This window comes from Phalaenopsis equestris, unplaced genomic scaffold (genome assembly GCF_001263595.1).
Source record: "Phalaenopsis equestris unplaced genomic scaffold, ASM126359v1 Scaffold000428, whole genome shotgun sequence".
Lineage (NCBI taxonomy): Eukaryota > Viridiplantae > Streptophyta > Magnoliopsida > Asparagales > Orchidaceae > Phalaenopsis > Phalaenopsis equestris.
Window position 1 is genome coordinate 4,975,888 of NW_018164869.1, and position 13,571 is coordinate 4,989,458.

General features: G+C 34.6%; 1 protein-coding gene across 1 annotated transcript in view; it reads right to left on the minus strand.

The window, feature by feature from the left end:
• Positions 1 to 13,571, minus strand: part of LOC110027399 (alanine--tRNA ligase) — a 49,406-nt gene that overhangs the window by 31,406 nt on the left and 4,429 nt on the right. Inside the window, exons 3-6 of the mRNA XM_020728813.1 lie at positions 8,819 to 8,965; positions 8,521 to 8,673; positions 8,176 to 8,305; positions 7,374 to 7,470 (exon numbers count right to left, since the gene is read on the minus strand). Coding sequence (XP_020584472.1) covers positions 7,374 to 7,470; positions 8,176 to 8,305; positions 8,521 to 8,673; positions 8,819 to 8,965 — 527 coding nt within the window. The remainder of the gene's footprint in view (positions 1 to 7,373; positions 7,471 to 8,175; positions 8,306 to 8,520; positions 8,674 to 8,818; positions 8,966 to 13,571) is intronic.

Genomic DNA, 13,571 nt, shown 5'->3' on the forward strand with positions numbered 1-13,571 from the left:
ACTCGAGCCCTCGGCAAATAACGGTGCAGGCAATGTGAATTACGGCGATCGGACACGTCGACTCTCCGAATTGCGAAGCTGGTGCGCGCAGGAGTGCGAATTGTGCAGAAGGTCACCCTAAGGCTCGGGAATGTCCTATAGGAATCCATTTTGGGTTTCCTCATGTCGGTTTCATCCTTCTAAGTGTTAGAAGTCGATACTGCACACGCGAAACTCCAAAAGAGGACGGAAATAGGTTGAACTAAAACGAGGCGGGCACCACTTCTAAGATAGTCGCAGGAAGACCCCTAAGGCTAGATCCTAACTCCTACGAGGAATACTAGACCTCACGAAAATTGAGGTCAACAAGCACCTGCAGATTTCAAGCTCCAAAATTATCACCGAATTCATTGCTCTTCAGTACAAAAATGTACTCTGTAGCCACTGCATTATTAGGTGTTAAATGTAATTTTGTTCCTTCTTGAATAATTGATTCTGATGTAACTGGTCACATGATTGATTGTTCTAAAATATTCTCATCTTATGGACATGGTTCCCTCTTAATAATTGTTGAGATATGAACTACTAAACTCACATTTGTGATGTGCTTCATATTCTCAATTTGTCATGTAATCTATTGTTCAATAGTAAAATTACTTTTGATTATCAATGTGAAATTAATTTTTATTTTCTTATTGTGAGTATTAGGAATTGACCACTGAGAGGATTCACAACGCTAAAAAAAGGAGGAAATCTATTATTTTGACAACAGACATGATACAAATAGACTATCAAAGTACTTGTTTAAATTCTAGTTTTGTTTCTAAAGACAATGATATTATGTTATGACACAATAGGTTAGATCATCCTAATTTCTACTATTAAAAATTCTTGTTTCCTAGTTTTTTTTGTCAAAATAGAAAAATTATATTCTTTCTAATATAAAGTTTGTTAGTTTGTCAATCATCATTGTGTGTTTTTTTCCTCCCCAAATTTACAAATCAACCACGCCTTTTATTTTGATTCATGGTGATATCTGGGGTCATTGTAAACTTTTTGTTGTTATTTTTACTGATGGTCACACAAGGTAAAGCAGATGAAAGAAAAATCTGAAGTGAAAACAATTTTCAATAACTTTTACACCATGGTACAAATATAGTTTCAAAAAACTATTTAAATATTATGAAGTAATAATGGCCGAGAGTGCTTCAAAAATATTTTGGTTTAATTTTTTTCATAAAAGAAATAGTTCATCAAAGCACTTGTGTCGACACCAAAATGATGTGGCTGAAAGAAAAAATATACACTTATTGTAATTTACAAATCAGGTGCCAAAATATCTTTGGGGTGAAGTCGTTCTTCTTGTTGTATTCCTCATAAATAGAAAACCCAACAAAATTTTGAGCTTTGAAATATATTTTGATGTTTTTTATAAAATTTACCCAACAAATCGGCTTTCTTCTTTATATTTACCGTTAAAAATATTTGGGTGTACTTCATTCATTCACATTCATAATCATAATCAAGAAAAAATTGAACCCCTAGTGTGTTTGTTGGTTATGCTCCCACCTAAAAGGGTTATAAAAATTTTGATCTAATTTCTGAAAAAAGTTTGTTTACATGGATGACACATTTTTTGAATTACAACATTTTTTTTCACCTCATGTCAAAGGAGAGAAGGGACAAAACAAAGATTTGACTACTACTTTTTAGAATTTTTTTCAAACCAGACCCACAAAATAATATCTCCCCAACCTTGATTGTTTAACCTAAAAATTCCAGCTATACTATATCAGAAGAAACTTGATAAAACTTTTTATATATTGAAGAAGGTTCAAATCTTCCTACAGTATCATCTCATGATGTTCATAATCATATAACAACTAATAAAGAGGAAATAAGAAAAAGAACTATGACATTGCTACCATTTGATATTGTGTACTCACGACAAAGGACAACTCAAAAGAAAGAGTTTACATATCCATTGTATTGCCCACAATCCGTGAATCTTCCAAGTAATGTCCTCACTGAGCATTTACCTCATGATTAGTTACCTTCATACAAGTTTCAAGTGTTCTAGTCCTGAATCTAAATCTAGCCCCTAAGCCTAAATCTAATAATTCTAATCATCTCATTGTTGGTTGTAAGGGAGTTAAGTATTGCACCAAACATTCATTGTCTTATTATGTGTCACATGAAAATCTCTCATCTATTTTTTCGGCTTTTGCCATATATTTGTCATGTACAGAGATTCATAATACTGTGCAAGATGCTCTGAAAATTACTAAGTGTAAGGAGATTATATTCGAGGAGATGAAAGCCTAGAAAAAAATGGCATGTGGGAATTAGTTGATCTATCTAGAGAGAAGAAAATTGTAAAATTCAAATGAATGTTTATAGTCAAATATAATTTAGACAACTCTTAAAAGGTTTAAGACTCGACTGGTTGTCACAGAATTCATTCATACATATGGCATCGATTACTTAAGAGACATTCACCATGTTGCAAAATCAACTCTATAAGAGTTCTTCTGTCACATTCAGCTAATCTTGGCTAGACCCTACAACAGTTGACTATAAAAAATTTATTTCTCACTGGAGACTTGGAGGAAGAAATCTACATGGATGTACCTCTAGAATTTAGTGAGAATTTCGACATAAAGGTGTGTAAACTAAAAAAATTCTTGTACAAGTTGAGTTCATTGTAAGCAAGTTGAGCATGATATATATTTATGCTTCAGCATTTAGTGATTTGGGGGAGGGGGGTGTGATTTTAGGAAATTTCCTTTTTAGCATCTTCAATCTTTATTATTTTTTATTTTCAGAATTAGCTCTTATTGGAAATTTTTATTTCTCTTTTTCTAGCATAAAGATTTTATTGCATTCCTAATGTGGTGCCCTTCTCCTGCTATTTATCTTGTAACAGAGTCTTAGAAAATTTAAAAGAAATAATTATTTTCCCCTCTAAAAAATTAGAGTAAGATCATTGCTATCGCGCTTCACTAACATAATCATCATATGTCAAAATTCAATAAAAACATTCCGTTCATTTGGTTTCTATAAGTTTGTATATGCAAATAATTAAATACTAACTTGATAGAGTGAGAAAAGAGCCTTCATCAAACTAACTTTTAAATAATGAACTGTTGCTTGTCTCAAAAAAAAAGGAATTCGTCAATGTGTCTAGAATGCCCAAATTTTCTTAATAGAGGCCACTCGACGAAAACGACAAGAAACAAATGCAATGATTTGCGGATCAAGTCCAAATCACTTCAACAACCTTTGAAGCTGTCAAGACGAACTCCATTCATAAGATAGATTGCAGGAGGACGTCCAAAGAGTTGAAATTGCCTAAGAAGGGGTCATTCATGATCGAAAAAAGCGGACACAATGAAAATGATAAGACTTGAATGCAACATCACACAAATTAAGGTAAAAAATGACAACCGTCAACGAAACACCCAAAACAATTTCCAATCACAAAACTGACTATGCGAGCGTGTCTAAAACATCAACTTTCCATCTAAAGACACTCATATTGCTAGGCTCTCCTATACTAGTAGATGACAAAAAATTTGAGGCGAGGAAACTTATTTAAAGTGCTTTAAAAAAGAATAATAAATAAACAAATCAAAAACCTTATCTTCCATGTGAAGCTCAAGCCACCGCCAATCACTTGCTTTCACCCATTCTTCCACCGTCCACTCAGCCAATTAAGAAAAAGAAAAAAAAATAATATATATATATATATATAAACTTATTCTCTCCCTATCTCATTCTCGGCTTCCTCACATGAAAAGGCCCCCTCTACTTCACTCACCTTTTTCTCTCCTCACCACAACCCATTCTCCTTCATGTTGAAACAATTCTTCAAAGCTCAAGGCTAATCCAAGTCTTGGACAAAATGAGAGTATACTTTTAGAGTGCTTGAGAATTGACAATTTGCCATGTCTTTGTCGCATTTCCATCGGCTTCGCATAAGGTATGCATAGAAAAAATAAGTAGTTGCTCGATTTATTATGAAGCAACGAGGAAACTTTTTGTTAAGTATATGTTCTCATTGTTCCAACAAGGCAAGAAAATTCGTCATTACTTTTAAACAGGTGCCTGAAGACCCATGCACGTCTTTTAGACTGGTGGATTAGAAGTGTTGCAGTCCATGATGCTACAAAACATCACTCATGAGCATCTTACCAACGAGTGGCCTAGCACTCCCAAGGTAGCTTCCCAAATGGGGAGGATTTCGAAAGGCTGCTCAAAGGCAGACTAACGATAATATTAATACAAACGCTTAAAAAGTTATTATAAATAGAAGTACATGTTCTTGTTGCTCCAACAAGGTGGGAAAATCTACTACTGCTTTTACAAAGGTACATAAAGAGCCATGCTCATCTTTTAGACGGGTGGGTTAGAAGATGGGCGGGCCTAACTTTCCCAAGATAGCCCCCTATATGGGAATGACGCTGTAAGGCTGCTGAAATTCCTTCTGAACGCCGCTCAAAAAAGACAATTAAAATGAACTTATTTATGCTAAAATTCAATCAAAATAAAATTCATAAATTACAAATTAAGAACGTCATCGGATCTGCAACTCCATATACAAGCGGACATCAGGCGTTTCACTAGAATGCTCCAAAATGAAATCTTGCATAATACAGCTTTCACATTCCCCGAGAATACCTCCTTGAAGAATATTAAGTGCCTTAAGATATGTACATGAGATTATAAATGTCGAGTCAATTACACCACCTGTAAGAACATCAAATACCTTAAAGTTTGTGCAAATAGATCATATAAATACATTAAGAATTATGCACTATAAGTATTAAACACCCGCAATTGCTTTGACAAGTTTGTTAAATACTTAGACATGTGTTCTTGAGGCTGCACGAGCAATGGACCCCTTTGCCTATAGGGTGAGGTTGTAAGTCCACTTTGACCAATCTAATTCTCCTCCTTATAGGGACTTGATTTTGCGAGACTAAGCCCCCGTTGAACCAATCGAATCTTCCTAATTAGAACTAGAGTTGACAAGATTGGCCTCAAAATATGCCAGTTTGATCCTTCTCACGAGAGACTATTTTTAATGATATTTAAGTAATAATTTTCTCAAAAGGAGGGCATATCTATTGCACATCTTAACAGAAGAAATTTATTTAAAAAATTAAGATATTAAAATATTAAATTCAAAATATTAAATGAAATTAAATCACTTAAAGCTTAAAGTGAAAAATGCATCAACCATTAACAATAATTTGTCAAGATTGACAAATTTAAAGTTGACTCAAACTCACAAAGAGTCAAAATGATATCAATAATCATATGTCGGGATGTGTTCTCACTCATATGTCCGTGTGGTTTTGCCGCTAAATGACAACACAAAAAAATGATTATAAACAGAGCCCTCCGACTGGATAATTTGTCGCCAAATGGCCCCATTATATTACGGTCATAGTTGTGGCCTATATTTTCCTCAATGACAGTTTAGAATTTTTCTGTCATATTGGGTCGACTACCCCCACTGACTAAATAGACAAGGGATCATGAAAAAATGGGATGACGGGATCATACCATTCGCTCTTAAGCTCGCGATAATCATTTTACAATGTTAAATTTTAAATTTGTTGACGCTATATATATGTTTAGACTGAATACTTCGTACATTACGACTAGCCTTAATCAAAAGTGCTCTTCTGTTAGTGAGATGGGTAATTAATCATAAATGTTTGTGCCTAAGGGAAATAGCGAACCTTGATCTTAAACTCCTCGCAAAATGAGAGTAAAATCTTTGGATAGTGTCATATCTATTATCTCATCTGCCTTCTAAAAAATTGATATGGAACCTCACAATAAAACTCTCTAATCGCCATTTTCCTTAGAGGTTGGGCATTAAAATTTTCGGAGCCCACAGGCAAGCACAATATTTGACAGTAAGAAGATAACTTAGTTTGTACATTTGGTAGTGTGCGATGGTTTAGGAGATGAAGAGTCCAACTGATTAAGCTTCTCAAGAGAATTAAGTATGACAAAAAACCAAAAAGGCCCTAGACCACAAGAGACGGTACCATTGATTTTTATATTAGAACAAATATTTGAGGAGGGTTTCATTCCGAAGAAAAGAGTAAATGAAGCCATCAATTAGCAGTATAGAATTAAAATGAGGGTAGGGGCAATTAACCAGTCATTGCTCAACACTCAAACAAGATTGTGAATAAGAAAGCACCAATGAAGATGTTAGGAAACACACATGTTATCTAAAACATGGATGATGTATATGCAAACAACCCAAATTAAACATGGAAGGATGACGTCCAGAAAGTAGTAGGACAAATAGGAAATATAGTAAATGCAACAGATGCAACAAAAAGATAAGCACTATATGTGAGAGAATATGAAAACAAAAGAGAGTAGACTGCCATAACATGGTATGGTATGCAAACACATGTGAGCAGGAGGCCAAGTGCAGTAGCAAGGTCAATACAAAAGTAGAGTGGATGCAAAATGAAACGTGTAAGAGAATACAGTGGGAGACAGAAGAAACATGAGCTGCAGGCAGAACCTCGCAAAGGGCTATCATTAGTCTAAGGTTAAGTATGAGGGTGAAACACACATCAGCAAAGGCAGCGCTGCCAAGATGCTTGTGAGAAGATTTGCGAAAAAGGAGTAAAGGGCATCCTATTAGTAGGGATGATCGAATCCACTCTGATAAAACATTGACACGAGTTTGGAAATAACTGGATTGATTTCCGATAGAATTAGTGTCTATATAAAGGCAAATGTAAGCAAAAGAAAGGAGATAATTTGATATCAATGGAATTGTAATATTGCATAATAAAGATAAAATATCTTCATTGCCAAATTTTCAATCTGGAAAATCTCTGCAATAACAAAAAGGTCAGCGGAATGAAGCCGATTTACTCTCAAGCCAACATGTTAGCGCCAATGAAAACCTACTCTAGGCTTACTGGTATGTTTTTTGTCAAGCGTGGGGTTGCAAAATGATGTTATGCATATGAAGCAAACAGCAGCAAAGTTTTACACTGAGAAAATAAATGAAAAAAATTGGATTAAACTGAAGCAATATTGCATTAAAAGCATAACTTCCCATCAAATAATTTCAATAATAGAAGATTTCAAACATTCAAAAAATTTCATAGCCTGATGATTTATTTGATCATGTGGGATATGCTTGTCCAGAGTTGTTCTTGATATGCAAGAAGTTGCATACACATGAAGATAACATTTCAGGTATATTTCCTTGAAAAAATGAAAAAACATGCAATGCCATTCTACAGCTTATCAAGCTAGAAACAGCTGTCAAAAAAATAAATAAATTTATATTTCTAATCAAAAACAAGTTTCACATATATCTATTCCATTCAACAAGTACTTACTGACTGAAAAATCCTTCCGGAGCTTTTAAAACCTCCCTACCATAGCGTACAGCTCTTCGAAGAATTCGCCTCAAAACATATTCACGCCCCTCATTGCCTGAATCACAGATTTTAATTGTCAATGCAACAGCATAAGTAAAGCAAAAGCATTCGCATGTAAAGGTACAAAAAGAACTGCAAAATTATAGAAATGTGTTATGTAAGATTCATAATGTAGAATCATTCAATCAATTGGATTCGACTTTTCAAAGTGCACCTCTCAAGATGAGTTGAAAGTTACAATCGCTTTTTAAATATGTTTAAAATCTGATATTTTCAACAGGGAAGTACCATTTGTTATCTATAGCTCTTGACGTGATGATTACATTTTCTTACTTCTGTTATCTGGTCCTGAAAAAGTCTTTCCTTATCTTAATAAATTCACTATTTTAATTGTAGAAATTACAAAATTCAGTTTAAAACAAAACTAAAGTCTATATGAGAGCTAAAAAACAGAAAACAGAATCCTTTTTAAAGACCATATGGCTGATGATGCACCAGCTGGCATCATCTACAGTTTCAGCATTCATGTTTCCCAAAACAAAAAAAAAAGAAATGTAACATGGCACTCGAGAAAAATTCAAAAAGACAAACAAGAACTTCCACAAGAAAAACTAAAATTCCTTTATGGCACAATCCCAAACAAAAGCAAACACATGCAAGTCGCAACATAATTTGAGAATTGTGCATGTCTTCGAAATGTGTTTGTCTAACACACTGGTCAAAGTGTAGATAATTATATAAAAATTGAATATGTAACTACCAGGACGAGAACCATCAGCAATAGCAAATGACAACGTTCTTATATGATCAGCCACCACCCTATAGGCCATGTCAACTTTATCCACATCATCTGCCCCAACCTTTGCCGAGTATGGTCGAGCTCCAGTCGCCTGAAGTTGGCAAAAAGAAAATAGCAAGCATCATGAGTTATATGACTCCTGCATATGGTTAGACGAGAAGATTCATTGAAAGCCTACAAGTTCAAAGCAAAACTTCTAAACAACTTAATGGCACAACAACACAGGTATCCTTAAAAAAATGATATCAAAATATCATTCAAAAGGAAAAAAAAAGAACTAGAACAGCTGCAAAGCTATGCACGTACTTGCTGGATAGCACCAAATAATGGCATGAACACATCAGTGTCATAATTGCTCATTTTCTTCTGCAGTATAGAAGTTAAACGCTCAAATCCCATCCCTGTGTCAACATGTTTTGCAGGTAAAGGCTTTAAACTGCCGTCCCCTTCTCTATTAAACTGAAAAGAAAAGGGAGAGAGAGGGAATCGATCTCTTAAAACCATGAGTAGAAGAATAGTAAATTGCATGCAAAAATAATACAAGTGCCGGTGTGGGTTTTAGCACACTATCTAAACTGGCACACAAAATTCTCAAAAGAGATACCTGAATAAATACAAGGTTCCATATTTCTATGCAAGTTGGATCATCATTGTTGACCAAAGCAGAAGCATCACGGTTACCAACACGGTCAAAATGAATTTCAGTGCAAGGACCACAGGGGCCAGTATCACCCATTTCCCAGAAGTTGTCCTGTTCACAAACAAGATCAGTCAGAGCCCGGTTATAAAAATAAACTCAAATAAAAAATGTACAAAAGGCTTCCCACCAATCAGGAGTTTGAGAGGAGCAGAAAGAAAAGTCGAGAAAACAAATCAAGTAAACAGACACAGAATCACAGAGTTGAATATTTCCCATAAGTGCTAAAGCATACAAAGAAACAGAGTAAATACAGAATATAATAGATGATTGGAACACAAGGTTGATATTCTTCCCCCAACAACATTATCAATGTCCTTAGTCTTATCCGAACTTTTCCAGTATCGCAAGTCTCACCCAAAGGAGCTAAACCCTAAAGTTTCCATTCCAGTACCAACTTTTAAGATGCAATGTGCTTAGCGTAAACTTCTCCCACGAATAAGAAGAAACCCTGATAACAATACAAAGGGGGATTTACATGCATACCACATAGTTCATATATATTTACATATCTAACAGGTAAACTTTGATATTTACTTTTATCGAACTTTAGTGTCTTAAATCTATGTATGCAAAGATGCGTTTCACTTTAAAAAAGTTAGCAGTAGTGGTATTTTTTATGTGATATTACAGATTTTGAGCATTATGAATATAAATATAAAAGTTTGGCTGTTAGATATGTAGACGCATAAGAATTGTATAGTCTGTATGTAGATGCCCCAAAAAATAAATAAAACACTGAAATGAAAGCTAGGTGATTCTTAGAAAAAGTTTAATAAGAAAATGTAACCGCAATGCATAGGGATGTAGAAACAGAAATAAGAGCATAACACGCTTGAGAAAACATTTAAAGAGCATATTTTGTCTATTCCACCCCCTTTAGACCATGTTTGGTTTTATCACTTTTATGGTGCCTATGTGAAACGACATTTATCACTAGACTGAAATAATGCACGCATCCACTTTCTGCTTTGTGGACCCTCACAACCACAAAGAAAGTCAAGGGCAGGCAAATCCTTGCGGCCCACCCACGAACAAACCCCAAACCTCTCTCCATCGGCCTCAGATGGAGTACCCAAAAAATATAATAACAAAGACATAAAGCAATTTTCATGTCATAATGATTACTTTCTCTAGTACAGCATAGCAGAGAATCTATAAAATCGTTAATAAAAAATATATTTATCATCTTATAGATATATTCACATATTCACCATAAATCATAAACATATGTGATTAAATATGCCTGTACAAATTATGTGAGCATCTTGTCTCACTAATATTTAACATGAAATCAATGCCAACGATTAAAATGATCTTCAATGTACACATTATGTGGGTTTACAAAGTTGCGTTGAATTAATGAGGTCAGGAAAATGTGTATAGATCATATAACCCAGCACACAGTAAATAAAATACAATGTCTACACATTCATCATCATCAACGACTTCGTCCCTTTGTGTTGAAGGTTGACTAACCATCAACTCTATTTAATATTTTTTTACATGAGCTCAATCCATGCGACTTTCAGTCTTCATTTTAACCTTCGTATTGCACATTAATTATATTGCACCTTATCAGTGTATATAAAGAACATCTTGTTCGTATATGTTAAACCTAAAAACAGATAAACTGAAAAATAAAGTATAGTATATACATGTTAAACCTATGAAAAAAACATTTATGCAAGCATGCATGCCCGCCACACACATTCAGCATACTTACAAGCATTCAAACTACTATAAATTCGCATAGTAACGAATTATATCATTAAAATCTGGAAACCTCTAAAATGCTATTGTTTGTGGTAAAGCAAGCCATCCTAAAAATCATTGGCTAAACAGCACTGGAATGTCAAAGAATTTTCAGGTACTCGCCCTTCTCATCTTCAATCATTACTGCTAGCACAATCAACATTCCACGAGTGCCTTCACAAGTTTTTGTTGGATAAGAAGACTATCGACCTTAATTCTCCAAATGTCATAACTCTTCATTTTTTAGAGTGAAATGCTTAACTCAATGACACACAAGAAGAACAAGATTTACATGGTTGGGCTTAAAGCAAGCCTGCAATAACGGGAGAAGAGAAAGGATTCAATCCATTAACAACGAAAATACAAAATAAAGACACTTACCCGCCTTCCCAAAGCTAAGTAAACCCAAATCTCAATCATACAAGGCCAAAGTACCCTTGTAATCAAGTTTTAGCTCACATCTTGAAATTGGCCTTCAAAATAAAGTTTGCCAAAGAAGTTGTTTCCCTCCATCCAAATTAAAATCTTTAGTTATTCGTGCCTAAAGACATAAGGCTCAAAACTGAGTGTTTCGTGATCTAAAGATCAACAAGTAAACGGACACTCTCTTCAATAGTATGGTTTCAAAATGCGAAATATAAAGCCCGCCTCAATATTTTTTTTTTAAATTCACAATGAGGCTATGCCATTGGGTGTTGCATAATGTTGACGCCTCACGTAATGTGAGGCCCACCATAAAAAGCACCTCGCCTCAATTTTGTTCAGGCATATGCAATCAAATTGAATAAATATAAACAAAATAACCTTGGTAAACATTCCTCACCCATATAATGCACGATGAAAAATGTAATTGAACATGTTACTATTAATAGTCATTATTTTAAACCTAATAGATATTCTTATTAATTAATATTGATTAAATAAAAATATGATAATTGAGAGAAGATGAACACAAATGAGAATGAGATGAACAAAGAAAGTAAATTTCTATGTTGATGATTGTAATTAAGGTTCATTAAATGATAAATGATGAAGACTTTTGAATTTAGAACTTCCAACCTTAGTGATTTTTTATGTTCATACTTTAATGGATGACAATAGAAGTGTGAAATTAATTATATGAAATTTATTTTGAATATTTATATTATTATCTAACTTTGATATTTGTGACTTTTCTTATTGCATGATTTAATATTTAAATGTTAACGTTATTTATTACTTTTATCATTTTAGTATGTTAATATGTTACATTAACTTGTTAATAGATTAGTATATTAATATATTACTTCTTACAACATACTTTAAATTCAGTACATTTTTTTTTTTTGTAATTTGCTGATTTTGAGGCTTACACTATAAAATGTTGATTCGAAGCTAATACCTCGTCACACAAATAAAAATTGCCTCAATATCCAATTAAGCATTCAAGAGATTTGTTTTTTACCTTGGAGATTCTTGCTCTCTCCATAACAAATGTTGTAAAATGAGGACAAATCCTCAACTTCACATTGAAGTTTTCATGCAACCCCACTTCCTCCACTTGTAATCAACTTCCTCCATCTTGGAGCATGGTTTGAGTTTATGATTGTCATTATAATGAAGAGAAGACTGTTGTTTCAAAATCTAAAATTCTCTTCTCTAGTAGCATGCGTGATTATAACAAATGCCTCTCCAAATGATCCCGTGTATCCTCTCCTTCATCTCTTGACCAAAATCACCATATGCCCTCTTCCTTTGTTGCATGCCAACACCTTTGGGAGTTCTAACTCTCATCCATCAACTCTCATTCCCTCTTCCCATGTGGTCTCTTTATTGGCAACTTCTTATTCAAATATAGAAAGTACCCAGCAAGACAAAAAGAATGAGATAAACACACAAACAAAAACAATAGAATAAGAGTGTAATTGGCTATGAATCAAAGTGGAATCCTATCAGGTGAAGGTGTCGGTTGATCTAGAAACCCAAGAGAAGACCAAGGCCCTCTTGCATAGAAAAAAAAAAGTCCACACAAGACCTCTACGTTTTAGTAGTTTCATTAGTAGATCTTCACCAACAAAGCATATGTAGTATCAAATCAAATGGTATTAGAAAAGATGTATCAAATCAAATGGTATTAGAGAAAATGGCTCCCTAATTCTCAGAACATATTGTTAACAATGAGAGACTACAAGAAGACTAAAGAGCCACTTTTTGGCATCGTTCAAGAGGGCATCGGACTCCATTTCATCGCGGAAACATTTATTAGAATGCCTGCCTTCTCTTTGAGGGATTAAATTCTTCAAAAATTTATCTACCGCAAAATTATTTTTCATCGTTTTGGGATCACACCTTTAGCCCTCCGTTCCGTCGTCATTGATCGTAGTTCGAATGTTTCTGAAATCAAATGTCCAATATCTTGTAGTATTCTCCTTTGATGAATGAAAATGTTCTTGCTTCATCCATGGAGAAGACTGAGAAGAAAGGAGAAAGCAGTGAAATGCCTCCAATACTCCCCGAAGAATCCAGGAAGGCCGATACAAGTAGTAGTATCTTTATTCACTCTGATGTTCATTTCTGCCTCCTCTTTTAATATTACCTGTTATGGATCATCTTCTTATGGGTTCAAAGACGAACTCAAAACCCTTCCAATTGCTGCAAAGACTTTGTCGATGAGGTCATCGACGGTGGTAACAACAATAGAAAATACAGTGGAGGACTTGGAGGTTCCTAGTGAGAGGATTAGCCGCCCTCTCTAAGAGATCTTGAGGAAGCTCGGTAAGAAGGTGTCAAACTCCTTCATGAAGGAACGGGTCGAAGATGAACATAACACCAAATGCCCTTTCAACTTCGTTGCTTCGCTATCCACCAATATCACTACAGGTTGTTCCCCAATCTACCCCCCCCCCCCCCCCCCCCCCCCCCCCCC